The following is a 21,331-nucleotide window of genomic DNA, read 5'->3' on the forward strand; positions in this document are numbered from 1 at the left end:
ATTCTCTACAGCCGAGCACTCTACATCTCCCGCGATTCTCTACAGCCGAGCGCTCTACATCTCCTACGATTCTCTACAGCCGAGCGCTCTACATCTCCCACGATTCACTGCAGCATTCTATAAATCACTACAGGATTCTGAATGCAGCTTTGGTTGCAACTGGAGTATTGACTTGATATAACTCATGTCTAAGATATGTAAGGTGTCATGGAGGCTGCAGGGAGGGGGAGCTCCAGTTCATGCCGCTATAGGGAAGGAGAGCCCCCCTCTTCCCCTTTCTTCATGGCGGTTACTTGAGCAGCATGGACACTCTTGCACACATGTTCCTTGAGGATGGAGGTGAGAAATCCTAACAGTTGCAGCCTCTCTATGTGACGAGGGTGTGGGGGGCTGTTATGGGGGCGTTCCTCCCACGCTCAGTCTGCTCAGCAGTGTCGGCCATTCCTGCAAGGCGCCACATTAGACAAGACAGATTGTGGCAGAATCCAGCATTCGTTCTAGGATGAGAACTTTGGAAACTTTCTGAAAGATTTCCATTTTAATTCCTCACCAGTTGCGACATCTCTGCTTGCTGTCAGTGAATGGGGAGATTTTATTCCACAGTCTGGAAACATCAGCTCGAATCTTTCTTTTTTTCTTTGCTACGTTGTATCAGCCTGACATTTCACACGGTGTCCAGAGACTGCCACATCATGCCAAATACTCTGGAGTGCCCACATCGTGCCATATTTGTGCCCCTATAGTAGCTGCAGTCCAGGGCGAGCAGCACATTATAAATCCAGAAGTACTGCACAGAGGCAAAGAGATGCCTCTTCTGGGCCCAAAGCAAAATCTGTAGCTGCCCCCTTTGCCTGAGGGCAACTGGAACCCCGCACCCCCCTATGGCGTTACCCCTGCAGCCGTCCACCACTTCTATCCTCCTGCACTGTGTGTGTGAGGTGCTGCCCTCTGCTGGCCACATCTATTACAGCAAGCAATGTTCAATGGCCAGCGGGATCACCATCCTGCAGGATTCACAGCGTTTCACTGATGGATTGGATTTTTTCGCTCTGCAGTTATGATGGGATTCCGTTCATTATGCACGATGACACCCTGAGGAGAACCACGAACATCAAGCAGGTCTTCCCCGAGCTCTCGTCTCATCTGCCCGCCATGTTCAACTGGACCGACCTCGAGAGGCTGAATGCTGGAGAGTGGTTTATAAATGTAAGTGTCAATCATCTCCTATCTATCTATCTCATATCTATCTATGTCACATGCCATATTAACTGTAGTTTTAATCCATTATATGACGGATTAATGGAACTTTCCGTAGTAATGTCTGCGGTGCTTCGTTTTGCCCACTTAGGCCAGAGCCGGGTCATTAGCTCCTTTTCTTCCAGAATATTTGTGGCTTTTATTCCCTATAGCCAGGTGGATGCAGGGGCCCCATGTGGCCCAGGGTCCTTCTGTGAGATTACAGAATAGATTGGAAGGATTTCTGCTGCCATCTTGTGGTCAGTGGCTAAATTGCAGATTTTTCACCCATGTCTTTCGTTCAAAGGGTGAAATCGCCTATAAAAGGATGTAATTAGCAATAGTTTAAATTGACCCGGCTTCTTGGAGATTTTCTCTGAGATGATGCTTTTCTTTACATCTAGAATGACCCTTTCTGGACGGTCAGCTCGCTGTCCCCGGTGGATGTGACGGAGGCGGGAAACCAGTCCGTATGTAAGCTGACCGACCTGCTGGCCCTGGTCAAAGAAAACAACGCATCACTTCTTCTGAGAATCCATCACCTTCCAGCCGGTCACCCCCAGTACGAGACCTACATCAACATCACCGTGTCCACCATCCTGCAGTCTGGACTGCCCCAGGAGCGGGTGAGCCCCCGACATCTCCCAGAGCACCAACACTCCTTATACTGTAGTATGATAGCAGTTATATTCCTGTACATAGGAGCAGTATTATAGTAGTTATAGTCCTGTACATAGGAGCAGTATTATAGTAGTTATATTCCTGTACATAGGAGTAGTATTATAGTAGTTATATTCTTGTACATAGGAGTAGTATTATAGTAGTTATATTCTTGTACATAGGAGAAGTATTATATTAGTTATATTATTATACATAGGAGCAGTATTATAGTAGTTATATTCTTGTACATAGGAGGCAGTATTATAGTAGTTATATCCTTGTACATAAGAGCAGTATTATAGTAGTTATATCTTGTACATAGGAGGCAGTATTATAGTAGTTATATTCTTGTACATAGGAGCAGTATTATAGTAGTTATATTCTTGTACATAGGAGCAGTATTATATTAGTTATATTCCTGTACATAGGAGCAGTATTATATTAGTTATATTCTTGTACATAGGAGCAGTATTATAGTAGTTATATTCTTGCACATAGGAGCAGTATTATAGTAGTTATATTCTTGTACATAGGAGCAGTATTATAGTAGTTATATTCTTGTACATAGGAGCAGTATTATAGTAGTTATATTCTTGTACATAGGAGGCAGTATTATAGTAGTTATATTCTTGTACATAGGAGCAGTATTATAGTAGTTATATTCTTGTACATAGGAGCAGTATTATAGTAGTTATATTCTTGTATATAGGAGCAGTATTATAGTAGTTATATTCTTGTAATAGGAGCAGTATTATAGTAGTTATATTCTTGTACATAGGAGGCAGTATTATAGTAGTTATATTCTTGTACATAGGAGGCAGTATTATAGTAGTTATATTCTTGTACATAGGAGGCAGTATTATAGTAGTTATATCTTGTACATAGGAGCAGTATTATAGTAGTTATATTCTTGTACATAGGGGCAGTATTATAGTAGTTATATTCTTGTACATAGGAGGGAGTATTATAGTAGTTATATTCTTGTACATAGGAGCAGTATTATAGTAGTTATATTCTTGTACATAGGGACAGTATTATAGGAGTTATATTCTTGTACATAGGAGCAGTATTATAGTAGTTATATTCTTGTACATAGGAGCAGTATTATAGTAGTTATATTCTTGTACATAGGAGCGGTATTCTAGTAGTTATATTCCTGTACATAGGAGCGGTATTATAGTAGTTATATTCTTGTACATAGGAGGCATTATTATAGTAGTTATATTCTTGTACATAGGAGGCAGTATTATAGTAGTTATATTCTTGTACATAGGAGCAGTATTATAGTAGTTATATTCTTGTACATAGGAGCGGTATTATAGTAGTTATATTCTTGTACATAGGAGCAGTATTATAGTAGTTATATTCTTGTACATAGGAGCAGTATTATAGTAGTTATATTCTTGTACATAGGAGCAGTATTATAGTAGTTATATTCTTGTACATAGGAAGCAGTATTATAGTAGTTATATTCTTGTACATAGGAGCAGTATTCTAGTAGTTATATTCCTGTACATAGGAGCAGTATTATAGTAGTTATATTCTTGTACATAGGGGCAGCATTATAGTAGTTATATCATTGTACATAGGAGCAGTATTATAGTAGTTATATTCTTGTACATAGGAGGCAGTATTATAGTAGTTATATTCTTGTACATAGGAGGCAGTATTATAGTAGTTATATTCTTGTACATAGGAGACAGTATTATAGTAGTTATATTCTTGTACATAGGGGCAGCATTATAGTAGTTATATCATTGTACATAGGAGCAGTATTATAGTAGTTATATTCTTGTACATAGGAGCAGTATTATAGTAGTTATATTCTTGTACATAGGAGGCAGTATTATAGTAGTTATATTCTTGTACATAGGAGCAGTATTATAGTAGTTATATTCTTGTACATAGGAGCAGTATTATAGTAGTTATATTCTTGTACATAGGAGCAGTATTATAGTAGTTATATTCTTGTACATAGGAGCAGTATTATAGTAGTTATATTCTTGTACATAGGAGCAGTATTATAGTAGTTATATTCTTGTACACAGCGAGTAGTACTATAGTAATCATATTCTGGTCTATAGGTTATTTGGCTCTCGGATCATGAGAGACCCTTTGTACAACATCTTGCTCCAGACTTTCAACAAGCTTCAAGCATCAAAAGAGATCCTAAGTTCATGAAGGACAGGGACATCACCTTCATTAACCTGAGGTACACAGAGGTCAACCAAGAAGACATCAGGTATGACTAAAGAAATTTTAAGGACAGATTGATGTAAAGTTCTTGAAGGTTCTTGCGGTCCGGTCGGTCCAGTTACCGTGTTTTATGTTCTGTTGCATGTTATTGGTCTTCCCTGGTTTCTCTCATATGCCTTGTACTCTGCAGGGAATACGGTTCACAGAATCTGACCCTCAACACGTACACCGTCAACGAGCCGTGGTTGTTCTCGGTGCTGTGGTGTGCCGGCGTGGAGTCCGTCACATCTGACGCCTCTCACATCCTCAGTAAGGTGCCTTTCCCCATCTGGTTACTGGTAAGTGATTGATTTAAGGTTTTCTCTGGTTAAAATATACACCAGCGTATACAATATACACACAGCTTAACCCCTAATTTCTCTGTATGTTTCAGGCTCCAGATGAATACTCGCTCATATGGATCACCTCGGATATCATATCATTCACTGTAATTATAGGAGTGTTCATCCTGCAGAAGTAAGTGACCCCCTGCTTGTCCTATTGTTCTGTAAGCGCCTGAGATTTTCTTCTACGGTTCCTCACTAAATGGAAGGAACATGGTGCAGTACCTTATACCCGGTGCAGGGCCCGAGGGGCGGAGCTTGACCTCTACTTGGTGGTCATTGAATCCCTGTGTCATATCCTGCTTCATCGGACCCTGCACTAGAAGTAGTAGAACGTCACTTTTTATTTCACGTCACATTTTACATGGAGGGTTCCTTTAAGACGTTGATGACATTGCTGGGATATCCAACCAGGATTATGTGCGATCTGTTATATATATATATATATATATATATATATATATATATATATAGGCTACATGGCCAACCCCTTAAAGTCGGAGGACTTCCAGGGGTGAACCCAGCTGGGAAGCCTTCTAGACCTTACGAAATCCCCTTTCTGGGCTCTTTTTGGCTCTTTGGAGGCGGGATTGCAGGGAGCATGTCACCTGATCCTTTTGGCTCATCTTATTGGTTGTGTACGCCCACAGTCGGGAGGGGCAAGATATTTTCCAGCCCCTGATTTGCACTTTGAGGCTATATTGCGGGAGCTGCCTCTATTGATGGGTTCCCTTTCAAAGTGCCCACTGATGCTTCTCTATAATATTCAGTGTTGGGCAGCTGGGCCCATGAGCCACATAATAACCCCCCCCCAGAAATTGGGCCTTTATTGTCAGACTCTCCTATTCATCAGCTGGGGTTTCTGTTATAAATGCTATAAAAGTTGCAAATAAATCTTCTTTTGATTCTTTGCCATTTCCGAGAGCTCTGCTTGCTGTCAGTGAAGGGGAACCTTATTATTTATTACTGCTTAGAACTGGTTCATGTGAACCAGCGTACCATTATGGTGCAGTGATGCTTGGGACCCAGCTATAAGTGACAACCATCTACCGAGGCCGGGACTGGACAGAACTTAATTTTTTTATTTTTTTTTGTTTAACCCTTTAGATGCTACAATTACGTCTAAGGCCTCATGCACACGACCGTTCCGTTTTTTGCTGTCCGCAAAACACGTAAGCCGCCCATGTGCCTTCCGCAATTTGCGGCCCATTGTAGAAATGCCTATTATTGTCCGCAAAACGGACAAGAATAGGACAGGTTATATTGTTTTTTGCGGTGCCACGGAACGGAGCAACGGATTCGGACAGCACATGGAGTGCTGTCCGCATCTTTTGCGGCCCCGTTGAAGTGAATGGGTCCGCACCCGAGCCGCAAAAACTGCGGATCGGGTGCGGACCAGAACAACGGTCGTGTGCATGAGGCCTAAGTGTGTAAAATAAGGTAAAAGGATTCCCTTTGTCACCCCGAGTGCTGGAGGAACACTTTATATTCATCGCTTCTATCAGTTTATGTCACCTGAAGGGGACACATGACTTTTCAGAGACATTTCCGCATTTTTAACCTTTTACATTCAGAGGGCAAAACAGAAATTCTGCCACGTTTATAAGGCTTGTTGTGAACGTACCTAAATCCAGTCCCCCCGGTGGAGAAGACCTGTATTACAGGAATTGGGTTTCCCCCTAGTGGTGGCTGCAGGTAGGCAGAGTTTGAGCATTTACATCTATCTTCATAGGGATTTGGGGCTCAGTATTAGAAAAACAAAACTCTGCCCTGTAGCAGAAAAGGCTTCTTTATGTGTTTCAGGAGGTTCCCCCCAACAGTCTACAGAATAGGGGAGTCTTATAGATTACCTAGGTCAGGGATGCTCAACCCGCTGCCCTCCAGCTGTTGTAAAACTACAACTCCCACCATGCCCTGCTGTAGGCTGATAGCTGTACGCTGTCCGGGCATGCTGGGAGTTGTAGTTTTGCAACAGCCGGAGGGCCGCTGGTTGAGCATGCCTGACCTAGATTGATGCAGCAGAAACCTTCAGCATTTTTTCTGCTGAGTTTTCTCTTTCCTGTTTTATTTTTTATTTTTATCCTGTCGTCTCATTTCAAGGATATTGTTATATGCCAAGAAAGGGAAACAATGGCGAGCGCACAAGGGACCTAATCAACTTACCTGTAATACAAATATGAGCCAGAACAGCGCCACTGCTGCCCATGGCCGGATCTGGTATTGCAGCTCAGCCCTATTTAAGTGAGCTGCAATACCAGACACAGCCTATGGACAAGGGTGGCGCTGTTACATACAGACCCTATTTTCTTATTTCAAACAACCGATTCAGATATATATATATATATATATATATATACAGTATATATAGTGATAGGATTGCAAGCTCTTGTAGAAAAGCAGGATAACATTCAATATGATGGTTATAGGTTGTCGCCTTCCTTTCTTATTAGTAATCTTAGATATATGTAGGTATAATCTTAATATATCTACCTTATCCTGCACAAACCTTGAATCATATCAAATCTTGTGCTCCAGTCACATCCAGAGCTGCTTTTTAGATTGTATCTGTTTCAGAGCTCACTGCATCCCCTGCTTGTTCTGTGTCTCTGCGGAGCTGGCTTTGGCTAGTTTCAGTCTTGGAAGCGTAGAAGCATTTTCCCAGAATGCAGTGCAGCATAAAAGCTCAAACAAGCAGTTAGGGGCGTATCCGATAGCTAGAAGCAGAACGCAGCTCTTGATGTGACTAGAGAAGATATCCTGTAAAGCGGGATGCATGCAAGACAAAGGATGTAAAAGTATTTGCCAAGTTACTCTTGATTAATATATCTAGACTGGAAGATGGTATTTAAAGGGATGCCCCTGGTCAATGCCTGCAATACCAGACACAGCCATAGACGAGAGGGGCACTGTTTCTAGAAGAAAACAGATCCTTCTGTCTAATCCCGGACTGCCCCTTTTAGTTCATTTAAATTTAATTCATTCTGCTTTGATGGTGATGGGGTCAGTTTTTTGAGGCACAGAGGAGCCTCGAGCCTCATTATGTTGTGCTCGCGGCGCAGACGTGCAGCCTACTGGAAATAATAATTTCGAGGGATACACGTTTACAGGGTTTATGAAAACCAATGACCTATCGCATTGGGTTTTAACATTTGGGGCTCAATATGGCTGCCTTCCAGCATCGGTTGTGACTTGTCGACCCCTTGGTTATAGGAAAGGATATGTATTTTAAAGAATTTTCCGATATGTGATGTGGCGAATCCGAATGCGGTTGTCAAGTGTCTCGACATCTGAAAATGGCCGCCTCGGCCGCCCACTGTGATGACTAATGTTTTGCTTCCTTGCCTTGTTTTACTTTCATAACGCTCTTACTTCTTTGCATGTTCCTCTCTCTGCTGCATCCTGGCATCTCACAGCTATCACATAATCAGGTAATTCTGCCGTCCCGCTCTTCCGTCCACCTCTTGTCTGTCCCAATCCGATCCATCATGGCGGAAGCGCGGTTCAGATTGAGTGTTTATAGAAGGCGCTACCCGGGGAAACCGAGGCAGCCATTGTGTGGGCCGATTCAATATCCTCCAAGTGAATGTGTCATGAATCGACAGATCGGGATCTCTGGACGGTTATCAGAAAGTTCACCCCTTGCCTACAACAAGGGCGCCAAAATACAGGAGATATAGTTGGCGCCAAGTATGAAAATGGTGGCGGCTTTAAAAAAACAAAAACTGAGTTTTGTCTCCCAGATATGGTTATAGGGGAGGAAAAAAATGCCATCAGGCAACATGGGTGATCCATACCGGCGCACACGGTTCAATTGGCGCCATATATGTTATCTATGACTCCTCTGTTAAGCAGGGTGTAGGTGAAGCTTTAGGAAAACCAGAAATAAAAAGGAGCTCTGATTTTAGGGGGTTTTAAACTTAAAGGGGTTGTCTCACCTCAAACATTGGTGGCATATACGCATCAATGTCAGTTCCATAGAAGAGAATGGAGCGGTGGGCGCGCTTGCGCAGTGCGTTTTCGATTAATTTCTATAGGGGCTCCGAAAATAGTTGAGCATGCCGCTCAGCTATATTCCGCACTCCCATAGAAATGAATGCAGGGTGGCTGCATATGCGTGGTGCGCTCTCCTTCTCTTTGGGCACTCCGTTATCTATTGCTAGGTTATGCCACCAATGTTTGAGGTAAGACAACCCCTTTAGGATGATCCATACAATATAGATCTATCGCTTGGCACCAGTTATATCATTGATGGCTTAGGGTACTTTCACACTAGCTAAATAAATCACTGCAAAGGTGCACTACAATATATGCAAATAGGAATACAAGGCTAAACCCTCACGCTAGATGTTAAAATGAGACTTTAGCCAATATATTCCGTTCAAGAACATATCGGAGCCCGCGCACCCCGTCAAGGTATCTCAGTTGGCACGGGACCTGGTAGCCTGTGTCTCACTAGCCTGGTATAGGTGGGACTCACAGCCTTCTCCCTCCTCCCATTGTATTTGTGGAAGCTTGGCTGTGAGTCGGACCTTAGCACCTATCGGACAGTGTTCACACACTATAGGTAGGTTTAGCGGTAGGTCCCGTGCCAACTGAGATACCTTGACGGGGTGCGCGGGCTCCGATATGTTCTTGAACGGAATATATTGGCTAAAGTCTCATTTTAACATCTAGTGTCAGGGTTTAGCCTTGTATTTTCATTTGCATGATATGATAAAAAAGTAAAAATAAAGCGAAGTAGACTTCGAGCAGTATTGTCTGAATGAGCAGTGGTGGCACAGATGGATCCCGGGCACCAGATATATACATGATGATCCGTTTGGATGTGAGGGGAGGGGGCTGTGCCAAATAGGTCAGTGTTAGAAATCTTTTTCTCTATGAAGACCACTTGGCGCCAGTTATGTATCTTGTAGAACGGGGATTTTTTTCTTCTTCTAGTGCAGTTATAGAAGAGGAGAAATAGTAATATATGGAAGGATTCTCCTGTCTGGCTGATCTACTTCTTACACCAAGGAATCCTTTGGCGCCAGATATATAAATGATGGCTTCTTCATTAAGGAGGCTTTTCTTATGAGGTTTTAAAAAAACAAAAACAAAGCTCAGATATAGTGATTAAAAAATAAATAAAAGCTGCCGATGCCTGAATCATCCATATTGACTGCTATTGATCCATTGGCGCCAGATATGTTGAATATATAAGGAGGGTTTTTTTTATGGCAAAGGGGCACGGTAGGCCTTCTGGCTCTTAAAAACTGGCCATACACCTGAAATAACGGACGGCTGAATGCTGATTGGGCCGACTGGTATCTCTCCCCATCTCCCCTGCACGTGCATGCTCAGCTCAAATGGGAGAGGGGAGAACAGGATTTTTTAATGGTGGCTTAGATCCCCGAGAGCAAAAGGATTTGGCATGTTGAACTCCAACCTGCTTAACCGGTCATCTGTCATCGGGGGAGAGTCTGAGGCCTACATACAAATCAGATGGTCACCGATACTGTATGGCCAGTTTCAGAAGCTTAGAGCATCTGTTTCCCTGGTGCCACCATGTCCCTGGTCATGTATTTTTGTCACCAGATTGGTCATTCTTGTTAGAGGGGATTGTCCAGATTTCTGTGGATCCATGATCATGATACAATCTCTTACTATCCGATATTGTGGATTTGTGGCCCAAATCCTAATATTTGTGGCGGAGATTTATGAAACAGTCCATGGCAACCAGTAAGAGCTCAGCTTTCATTTCGCGTAGTGCCCTGGCAAAATGAAATCTGCGCTGTGATTGGTTGCTAAGGTTTTTTTATTCTAGACCGTTTTCCTGAATCGGTCTCTGTGGCCAACTCACAAAATGTCTGCCTCCGGTGATGCCTTGCACAAGTAAATAGAAATCTGCTAGCGACATTTTTGTAGGATAGTCATAGTACATATTCCCTGAGGGTCATGTAAATGGTGGACATTTTTGCGACATGGTATATGTATGGTCGGCAAACCATACATTAGGGACACATGACGCAAATCTTGTATTTAGTAACTGTAACAATTGACAAAAATGTATTGTATTTTGTTCCTTAAAGGCCATCTGTCAGCAACACCAACCCTATCGAACCAGGGACTATACCTGATAGGGTCAATCATGCTGATTAAAAGGATACCTGTCTTGTGAAAATCGGTTGTGGCATTCCCAAGAAAAGTTACTTTTATTCTTCATACAAATGAGGGCTTTACCGAACCAAGGGGTGGGGCCCTCGGTGCACCTTAGCTTTGTAGTGCTGGCCACGCCCCTCAGGGAACTGAAGCCCTCATTTGCATAAAGAATAAAAAAAAGATTTCCTCAGGAACGCCTCAACCGATTTTTACAAGACAGGTATCATTTTAATCAGCAAGATCAACCCTACCAGTCAGCATACCTGGTTTGATAGTCGATCCTGCTGATCAAAAATATTCAACTTTTTATCTTTTTGAAGAAAGCTTTATCCTTCTTCCCACTTCAGTTTTTTTTTCTGATAACACTTCTGTGCATCTAGACTAAGATCTGGTTTTCAGAAATTTAACCTGGTTTTGGAACTTTTTCTAAACATTGTAAACAAATTCTAGAATAATTGATATAGTATAATGTGAACTTTTTGCCTCCTCCCACATTTTTTTTTTTTTGGCCTGTGAAACCCCAGGAACGCGTTGTCGCATTTCTTTGCGCTTTAAATCTCTAGAAATCCATCATCTCACTTGTCGCTGTCCTAACCATGTGTCTGTAGTTCTCCACCCTCTATCCTAAGTTGTCCTGTGTCGTCCTACGTTCTACATATCATGGCATTTATCCATCTGATGGGATCCCATTGACCTCCACTTCTGAATCTCTTTTTTTTTGATAATTATTATCTAAAGGCAAGAGTCATGTGTCCTCCCTTCATTGGAGGACCACAGGGAAAGCCATTGAGAACAGTGAAGACCCCTCAAGGAAGAAGGGTGGTTTCCATTTACTTACTAGCCTTTGGTTTTATTCATAAAGTGGTCTACTGTCCATCTTCCCTTCATATAGAGAGAAGGGAGAGGCCATCCTCCTTCCATTGGTTGGGTCTCATCCAATCTTGTACAAAATTTTGTCCAATGGGATACAATCATAAGTATGTAGATGCTTTACCAACACCTACAGGCATTGAGACATCTGCCTGTCCTCATACCACCATAGCATTGGGGATTGGTCGGATTCATCTCATTTCTATGAGGGAAGAGAAGGATCTGGTGGTCATAAACGTCAGTTTTTATGGCAGCCTGAATATCCCATTAGCCCAAAAAAATTGGATCTAGCATTACCCATGAGATGTTTTTTTGAAGAGATCCCTAGTGATTGCTGTAAAACTCTGAGGAACATAAAAGCAGGGCCTGTGTATTTCCATGAAGCCTGTGTGACTAAGTGATGACACCTTAACTGGCTGCTGATATGTTGTGACCCCAGTTATAAGGGAAAAATTCAAGACCATAAGGTGGACCTAGAAGGAACGTGGCCCTCATAGATACAGTATGATAGGATTTATCGGCACAGATGATCAGAAATGATTTTAGGCAGAAATCAGAGCCTTGTCCTGGTTTTAGTGACCTGGAGAAGTTAACATGGTTTTCCGTGTAAAGACTCTGATGAAGGAACAATCGTTTCATGAAGTCTTGGATATGGGCTCAGATTTTCCAATTTATTTTGTACTGTGCCGAAAATTTCATGACCTTTCCCTAAATGTTTTGTTTTCAAGGATTTGGGTGTCACACAACAGCCCTGACCCAGTAATGAGACTTTTCTTTACAGCTAAATATTATGGAAGTGTATGGATCAGTCTTGATGTTCCCACCTGGGAGGGAAATTTAGATGCATAACAGATTTCCCAAAATTAATGCAACTTAAAGGGGTCTTCCAGATTAGAAAACTAATTTGCATACATCGTGGTAGTGAATTGTGAGCTAGTAGAGGGAGGTTACAAAGAGCGTCTCTCACTCTGGAGGACCTGACCATGGTGAACTTCTTCAGTTCCACTGTGGTGGCACTGCAGGGAATTTGAACAGTTACTTCCAAGCTTTACTGTAGATTATTTCTGATCGCTGGGGATCCCAGCAGTAGGACACTTTGTGATCACATTTTTGTCAATGGATTTTAACCCTTTAAAGAAATATTTCTGTCAAACACTGAAAACTCAAACCACTGCCATTTTTAGGAACATCTTTATCGTCAAGCTTTTAGGCTGAGAAAGTAATGTTTTGTCTCCCCCATCTGCTTGAGAAGAAACTCAACAGCCTACTCAGATAGAGCACAGGAAGTAGCTTTGAGGACCAGTTAATGTGTACAGACCTGGTGGGGTGTAGGTAGCGCGTGTTGGACAGGCTGTGTCTCCAGGTTTTGCTGAGTATCTGAGACGGGTTACACCTTGATGGGATAATTGCCACAGTCACCATTCACTTTTGCACGTGGCCGCTCTGAAGCTCCATGGGCTGTTCTAAGCCAAGCCCCCGATTCATGGGTCATATCATGGTCATGGTCTGGATAAGTAAATTCACTGTGATGATGTTGTGATGGCTTTTGGTCCCATTATCTTTTGGGACATTGTTGCGACCATGGCTGAACCTTTCATTGGTCCTCTATCCTGGATGTATACCATTTATTGTCCACTCTCCCATGACCAGTACCACATTTGTCAAGCCCTAGCCTGCACGACGCCTAGATGACCCCACCACCTGGTTTCTCTGTTCCCTTCACCGACCTTCTGTTCCTCACTCGATATTCAGTTGTAATACTGCACCCCTCGTGCACTTGGCATGTTGAATGGTAATGCTCTTATATTGATGCAGAAAACCCTGTTGTGTGCTGTTCCTTAGTGCCCCCGTGTCCTGTGCACCAGTTTTAACCCTTTAGTGAAGGTCACATGTTTTTTTGACCTTTGCATTGTCATGTTTGTTCGGTTTCCTTTGACCCAGGAATGGCTTTGTGACTTGTTGCGTAGTCATTTGCCCTTTCAGAGTTTGGACCATTTGGTGACAGCTTGTCTTCTGTTGCAGGTGGCGACTGGGCAGCATCAGAACCTATAACCCGGAACAGATCATGCTGAGCGCCGCGGTGCGGAGGACAAGCCGGGACGTCCGGATCATGAAGGAGAAACTCATCTTTTCAGGTGATTTGTGGGGTGTCCCTTCTCCATTCACACCTGACACCTACTTTTCGCAACTGAGGGATTGGCAATACAATACAATAATGTCCTGATAGTCTGTTACAGTGTATCAGTGCAGGTGAAATGCATAAGTCTAGAGTCCAGGGTGTTTTGTTAGCAGAGGAGCGTCTAGTCTGGATACAGTAGTAACATACCCTCAGCTATGAGAAGCATTGGATATGTACAGGCTTCAACTTAAGGAGGAAAACCAGAATGCCCCCATTTACTGACAACAAGCAGAGTTCATGAAAAAGGTAAAGAACAGAAACACAAAGTATAATAGAAACTTGTATAACATTTCGCTATAAAACTAGAAACCCCCTTTAAAAATGTCAATAGTTTGCTGTGATTTATTAGGGTCCATTCACACGTCCGTAGTGTATTGCAGATCCGCAATACACTGGGCCGGCACCCCTATAGAAATGCCTATTCTTGTCCGCTATTGCGGACAAGAATAGGACATGTTCTATTTTTTTACGTGAGCCGCGGACCGGAAGTACGAAGCCGTGGACCGGAAATGCGGATGCAGACAGCACAATGTGTGCTGTCCACATCCTTTCCATCCCCATTGAGAATGAATGGGTCCGCACCCATTCCACAGAATTGCGGAACGGATGCGGACCCATTCTACGGACGGGTGAATGGGTGAGGAAAACAGGACTCAGAGGTTTTCTCTAAGAGCGAGAGGGGAGAAGCAGGAGTTAGTCTTTCTATATGAGTGGATGGAGGAAGCAGGACTCACAGGTTTTCTCTGTGAGTAGGAGGGGGAAGCAGGACTCAAAGGCCCCTTTCACACGGGCGTTGCGGGAAAATGTGCGGGTGCGTTACGGGAACACCCGCGATTTTTCTGCGCGAGTGCAAAACATTGTAATGCGTTTTGCACTCGCTTGAAAAAAATCGCGCATGTTTGGTACCCAAACCCGAACTTCTTCACAGAAGTTTGGGCTTGGGATCGGTGTTCTGTAGATTGTATTATTTTCCCTTATAACATGGTTATAAGGGAAAATAATAGCATTCTGAATACAGAATGCATAGTACAATAGCGCTGGAGGGGTTAAAAAAAATAAAAAATTATTTAACTCACCTTAGTCCACTTGTTCGCGCAGCCGGCATCTCCTTCTGTCTCCTTTGCTGAACAGGACCTGGGGTGAGCATTAATTACATGAACACAACCTGTGATGACATCACTCCGGTCATCACATGGTCCATCACATGATCTTTTACCATGGTGATGGAACATGTGATGACCGGAGTGACGTCATCACAGGTCCTGTTCATGTAATTAATGCTCACCCCAGGTCCTGTTCAGCAAAGGAGACAGAAGGAGATGCCGGCTACGCGAACAAGTGGACTAAGGTGAGTTAAATAATTTTTTATTTTTTTTAACCCCTCCAGCGCTATTGTACTATGCATTCTGTATTCAGAATGCTATTATTTTCCCTTATAACCATGTTATAAGGGAAAATAATAATGATCGGGTCTCCATCCCGATCGTCTCCTAGCAACCGTGCGTGAAAATCGCACCGCATCCGCACTTGCTTGCGGATGCTATGCGATTTTCACGCAACCCTATTCATTTCTATGGGGCCTGCGTTACGTGAAAAACGCAGAATATAGAGCATGCTGCGATTTTCAGGCAACGCACAAGTGATGCGTGAAAATCACCGCTCATGTGAACAGCCCCATAGAAATTAATGGGTCGGTATTCAGTGCGGGTGCAATGCGTTCAACTCGCGCCTCGCATCCGCGCGGAATACTCGCCCGTGTGAAAGGGGCCAAAGGCTTTTTAAGAGTGGGAGGGTGAAGCGGGACTCACAGGCTTTCTCTATGAGTAGGCAGTGGAGCAGGACTCACAGGCTTTCTCTATGAGTAGGCAGTGGAGCAGGACTCACAGGCTTTCTCTATGAGTAGGCAGTGGAGCAGGACTCACAGGCTTTCTCTATGAGTAGGCAGTGGAGCAGGACTCACAGGCTTTCTCTATGAGTAGGCAGTGGAGCAGGACTCAGGCTTTCTCTATGAGTAGGCAGTGGAGCAGGACTCAGGCTTTCTCTATGAGTAGGCAGTGGAGCAGGACTCACAGGCTTTCTCTATGAGTAGGCAGTGGAGCAGGACTCACAGGCTTTCTCTATGAGTAGGCAGTGGAGCAGGACTCACAGGCTTTCTCTGAGTAGGCAGTGGAGCAGGACTCACAGGCTTTCTCTATGAGTAGGCAGTGGAGCAGGACTCACAGGCTTTCTCTATGAGTAGGCAGTGGAGCAGGACTCACAGGCTTTCTCTATGAGTAGGCAGTGGAGCAGGACTCACAGGCTTTCTCTATGAGTAGGCAGTGGAGCAGGACTCACAGGCTTTCTCTGAGTAGGCAGTGGAGCAGGACTCACAGGCTTTCTCTATGAGTAGGCAGTGGAGCAGGACTCACAGGCTTTCTCTATGAGTAGGCAGTGAAGCAGGACTCACAGGCTTTTTCTATGAGAAGGCAGTGGAGCAGGACTCACAGGCTTTCTCTGAGTAGGCAGTGAAGCAGGACTCACAGGCTTTATCCTTGAGTCTTGGCAGCAATTAAGAAACCTTTCACATAATTGTAATGAATTAAGATACTATCTTCATTATATTTCATTCTACTCCCTCCTCAGAAATTAATAACGGCATGGACACCCCCGAGGAGCTGTCACTGTGCTCTGAGAGCCGCTATGACGGTTTCTCCAACAACGCCATAACTCCAAGCACAGACTCGAAAACCACCAGCAACCAGAGAGTCGATGAGACCTGACAGGACGAGGCCCGATACATGTTTACAGTGAAATCCACGGAAGACCCCCTCGTCCTCGGCGTCAACGTCTTCCCAAGACGAGGGAATTTTACGGGACTACTTTATGCCAGGATAATGTTTATTTTTGCAGATTTTTTTCTCTTAGTCTTGTTGTATAATTCGGACTGTGAGGTTGTATATATGTAGAAAATAATTTGATTCCTTTTTTTTTTTCTTCGCCCTTCGTGTATTTTGTGACTAGGACACAAGCAAGTTCTTGTGGAAATTGATTTCTTTTATTTTATTTTATTTTTTCAATTTAAACCGAGAAAATGTTGAACACAGCCTGATGGAGTCCGTTCCGTTCTTACAATAACCTCGCCATGCGGTCTGATAAAAAATATCGTGTATAAGGGGGCAGCACAGTCTTCTCATACTGGAGGCGGCCATTTAGTATCTTTTTAACACCATTAGTTTCAGGATATGTCTAGAAGTGGTCACAGGAAGTTCTGTCTGCTATACAGTACACTGCCTCTCCAGGCTGCACAGACTTGTCATAGGCCCCTCCCACTCAGACAGTATGAGAGGATGGTAGATATCATTCAACTTCAAGATCTATACATGAAAAAGGGCAGAGAGGAGAACGTGCAAGAAGGATTTAGAGTTATCTGTCTATATAAAGCTGAAGCGTCCCGGGGGTGGGGGGATGATAATGTGTAAAGGACAGAGATTATCAATGATTACCTCCTTCTCTAACCTGATCACTTATACTCTAGTCACATCCAGAGCTGCTTTCAAAATTCTGCTGTCAGATGAACTCCAACAATGCACTGCAATGTGAGAACTAGAGACCAGAGAAAAATCTAGATGCAGCTTTAGAAGTGACTACAGTATTAGGCATGCAATAATTAGAGATCAGTGCAGGGTGGTAGTACTGTATTTGCCAATTTAGTCAATCTATGTACATTTTTTATGTGCAAAGTTCCTTTAACCCCTTAGTGACCACTATACTGACGTAAACAAGGGGGGTCCTAGCTAAACGGCTGGCTTTAATCAATCATTACATGTACTTAAAATGGTGCATTAAAAACTATAACTTGTCCTGAAAAAAAATAAGACCTCATACAAGTACATTGATTAAAAAACAAAAAAAGTTATATCTCTTGGAAGGAATGCAATTTTTTTTAAATGCGCGTGATCACTAAGGGGTTAAGATGCAGGCATCGGGTTTAATGGATGTAGAGCCCCAACGTTTTGTTTTTTTTATCCCATAGATTTCTATGCAATAGTGTGCTCCACCTGAATCTGTCTGTCCATGGGGACCCTGACATAGCCTAGCCATTGCATCCTCCTCCAATGCCGCGGTTACTTTCCAGCTTCTGTAAAACTACAACTCTCAGCATGCTATGAGTTGCACTGCTTCAACAGTTCGAGTTCCCCGCTTTACTGCTTGTTGGTAATGATTATCCTTCAGAGAGCAGCCAGAAAGAGAAGAGGCCGTTTCTGTTAATTACATCATATGCCCAGTTTGTGCTGACATCATATGACTCCACCCAGTTTCTGATGACATCATATGCCCAATAAACAGGGTTAAAAAAAAAAATGTTACACAAAAGACTATTTGGAATAAAACATTATAGATGGTGGCAACATGAGTTCATTTCATGAACTGGACCCATTGATTGACTGAGAAGCCCCCCTGTAGTGACGTCATACCATAGCGCTGCAGCTTAAAGGGGTTCAGCGGGAATGTACAAATAACGTTTTTTTTTTTAAAAGGGGGTGGGGGAAGTCATGTTCCTGTAGTTCATGAAATGTCATTTCATCCCTAAACTTAGTGGGGTGCATGAAAGCTACTGCATCCCCACGGATAGGGAGCCCCTTTCACAAACCTCTTTGGCTCACACAATAGGTTGGTTTATGCCAAGCGTCAGCCACCTCCAGCACTCCAACTGTTGGTGTAGGAGTTCCAAGAACAACCCAGCACGTATGCATGCTGGGAGTTGTAGTTCCCAAAGAGCTGGTGCACAGGAGGTTGCCGATCCCTGGTTCATCCTTGCCACAGGGGAACACTCCATACCAAATTGATGCACTGTATTATGTCTAATGCTGGGCCTTAGGGGGTGGAGCATGACACACAGATTCAGGACCACCCAAGAGAGATTCACTTTGTCATGCTCCGCCCCCTCAGACCCTGTCGTAAATATAACACAGTGTGTCGTTTCTACCTGGGCTGTTCCTTGAAATGTATTTCCAGCTCAAGCCACTTGACGGCAATAGAAAGATGGGGAAAGAAAAATCATTTTCCATGAAAATCCAGACAGCCACCAAAAACTACAGGTAAAACCAGAATTGCTATGAGACCTAATGTATAGAAGTATCGTTCAGAGTAAATCAAGACCTGTGACTTTTATACCGATGTCCTGATACAGAAAATAAAGTGTTTTTAATTTTTTTTTTAATTATCCAGTTTATAGAAGCGCAGTAACCATCACCCACCACTAGATGCTATAGAAAATTCCTAGTAGTTCGGCATTGTGTATTATAGCGCCACCTTGCCTTTAAAGGGGTGTGTCGGGACTTTAATATTGATGATCCATCCTTTATGATTGGTCATCAATATCAAACTGGCGGGGGTCTGACTCGAGGATGCTGGGAGTTGGATTCCTGCCGATTTGTTAACGACGACCAATCCTAAGGATAGCTCATCAGTATTAAAGTCCTGGCACAGCCCTTCAATATTTGGCAAAATATCTGGAAAAAAAGGAAATGAGCCCCTAAAATAAAGAAAAATGTGAATCTGCCAACAGAAACCAGCACAACATACAAACAAGGGACTGTCATGGCAGAAAGAGGGCGAGGTCTTCATCCAGATTATTTTTTTCTTTTTAGTTTCTGGAGATTTTGTGTTTTGAATCCTATTTGGGGGTTTTTTGTTCCCACTGCTGCTCATCACCACCATATGGGGAGCAACACCCCGCCACCCCCACGGACTGCCGCGGCGCTCTACCACCCTCCTGGAAAACAGTATTTATTCCTAGTCTTCTATGATCAGGCTGTGAAATGTTACTGTGTTGTGTTCAAGAATAAATTAATTTCGTATGGATTCCTACTATTACCTTGTCTTATTTATTGTCCTTCCTAACCGCTGCTATAACCTAGGCATCATCTAAAATATACTGTATATGTACAGCTGGTATAACCTGGGCATCTCCTGTATATAATTATATATGTGCAGCTGGTATAACCTGGGCATTTCCTGTATATAATTATATATGTACAGCTGGTATAAGTTATACATCTTCCTGTATATAGTGATATGGAGCATGCTGGTATAACCTGGGCATCTCCTGTATATAATTATATATGTGCAGCTGGTATAACCTGGGTATCTCCCAGGGGTCAAGTCCTGGGAAAAAAAAGTGTGGTAACTCACCCAAGATCCACTGCAAACCCCCCCCCCTCCTCCCCAAAAAATAAATAAATATATCTTTTGCTGAAAATTCAGTGCAACATTTATTCTAAAGTGCCAGTTTACACAACTGCAAAATTAACATGAAATAAACAAATATATATAGGGACCCGCACCTATCAGACAATGGGGGCATATCCTAGCGATATGCCCCCATTGTCTGAGATGGAAAAACCCCTTTAAAATACAATACATGTGAATGGGCTTTTGAAAGCTACATGTAGCGGAGAAAAAAAAAAAAAGCACAGAAAATCTAGCATGCTGTAATGTGTGTCGCTGCGGACTGAGCCAAATGTACACATTGTGATCAAAACAAAAACTCCCCTTATATATAATTTACTTACAGTTCTGAAGACTCAGGGGTGCTGGCTTGGCCGGGCAGAAGGAGTGTGGGACTGTGAGGCCTTTTTTCTCCAAGCTGCTCCGGATCAGTGCTCTGGGCAGCTGGGCTCCGGGCTGGAAGTGGGCACAATAAGAAAAAAATATTTTTCATTACACCTCAGGTCAGACCCCCAATGTTAATCAGACCTCAGCTAACAGCCCCAATAAGATCCCCAATGTTAATAAGACCTCAGATCACACCTCAGCTCAGACCCCAATATGAATGACCCAAATATTATGAAGATAGGCGCTAAAACAAAATAACAATAATTTTATTAGGTATTCTGCATTAAAATAAAGGGTGTCCACCTATCAGTGCCACGGTCAGCACTGACTAAAGTTATTAGCTGTGAAAACCTGCATCTGAGTCCAGGATATCAACCCGGAAGGTGTGCAGGTGTCACACACTAAACCCACCAACACAAAGGGGGGCTTATTTCACCATAAGGGTCTAAAGCAAGCAACCCAGGTGAAAAAGCTATCTAGGGAGGATCCGTGGTGCTGTGAAACCACCAAGAGACACTCCTAACAGTGAGTGTAAGCGCGCATGCACTCACTGCACCAAGATAGTAACGGTGCAGGATTGTGGCAGAGCATTAACCCTTCCTCCAAAGTGGTGTATGGAGAGGGGATTGCACTGACACACACCTATATGTTATCAGCTCAACGCGTTTCCATGCATAAATGCTGCACTTCATCAGGAGCTGTATGCACCATGCTATATCAAAGCCCACAGCCTCTGCAGTGATATTAAGCAGAGGCGGTAGATGACATAAGACAGTGAGGTAACCTGCCTACCACCGAAACCCTCTAGTGTGAGGTACGGTGTTTATAACAACAGACCACTGTCCTGCCGTTGTATCAAAGCCCACAGCCTCTGCGATGGTGTTAAGCAGAGGCGGTAGATGACATGGAACAGTAAAGTACCCTGCCTGACACCGAGTCCCTCTAGTGTGAGGTACGGTGCTTTCAACAACAGACAACTGTCCTGCCTAAAGCTACACACCTCTAGGTTGAGGTGTAGCGTGCTAGTGTGCAATCACATCGGCGCTGTAATGGCCGCAAGCGGCCCACAGAA

General features: G+C 43.4%; 1 protein-coding gene across 4 annotated transcripts in view; it reads left to right on the forward strand.

Annotated features, from left to right (window-relative positions):
- GDPD5 (glycerophosphodiester phosphodiesterase domain containing 5) overlaps positions 1-19,506 on the forward strand; it is a 163,674-nt gene extending 144,168 nt beyond the window's left edge. For 3 of the 4 annotated variants that reach the window (XM_044284763.1, XM_044284764.1, XM_044284766.1), the window contains 9 exons: positions 1,056-1,206; positions 1,641-1,862; positions 3,981-4,138; positions 4,283-4,430; positions 4,526-4,608; positions 7,889-7,903; positions 13,506-13,618; positions 16,285-18,104; positions 18,207-19,506. In XM_044284763.1, the coding sequence (XP_044140698.1) occupies positions 1,056-1,206; positions 1,641-1,862; positions 3,981-4,138; positions 4,283-4,430; positions 4,526-4,608; positions 7,889-7,903; positions 13,506-13,618; positions 16,285-16,421 (1,027 nt within the window). In that variant the 3' untranslated portion in view covers positions 16,422-18,104; positions 18,207-19,506. The remainder of the gene's footprint in view (positions 1-1,055; positions 1,207-1,640; positions 1,863-3,980; positions 4,139-4,282; positions 4,431-4,525; positions 4,609-7,888; positions 7,904-13,505; positions 13,619-16,284; positions 18,105-18,206) is intronic. The other variant, XM_044284765.1, reaches the window with a different exon arrangement.
- Positions 19,507-21,331: the final 1,825 nt, after the last annotated feature.

This window comes from Bufo gargarizans, chromosome 3 (genome assembly GCF_014858855.1).
Source record: "Bufo gargarizans isolate SCDJY-AF-19 chromosome 3, ASM1485885v1, whole genome shotgun sequence".
In the NCBI taxonomy this organism is placed as follows: domain Eukaryota; kingdom Metazoa; phylum Chordata; class Amphibia; order Anura; family Bufonidae; genus Bufo; species Bufo gargarizans.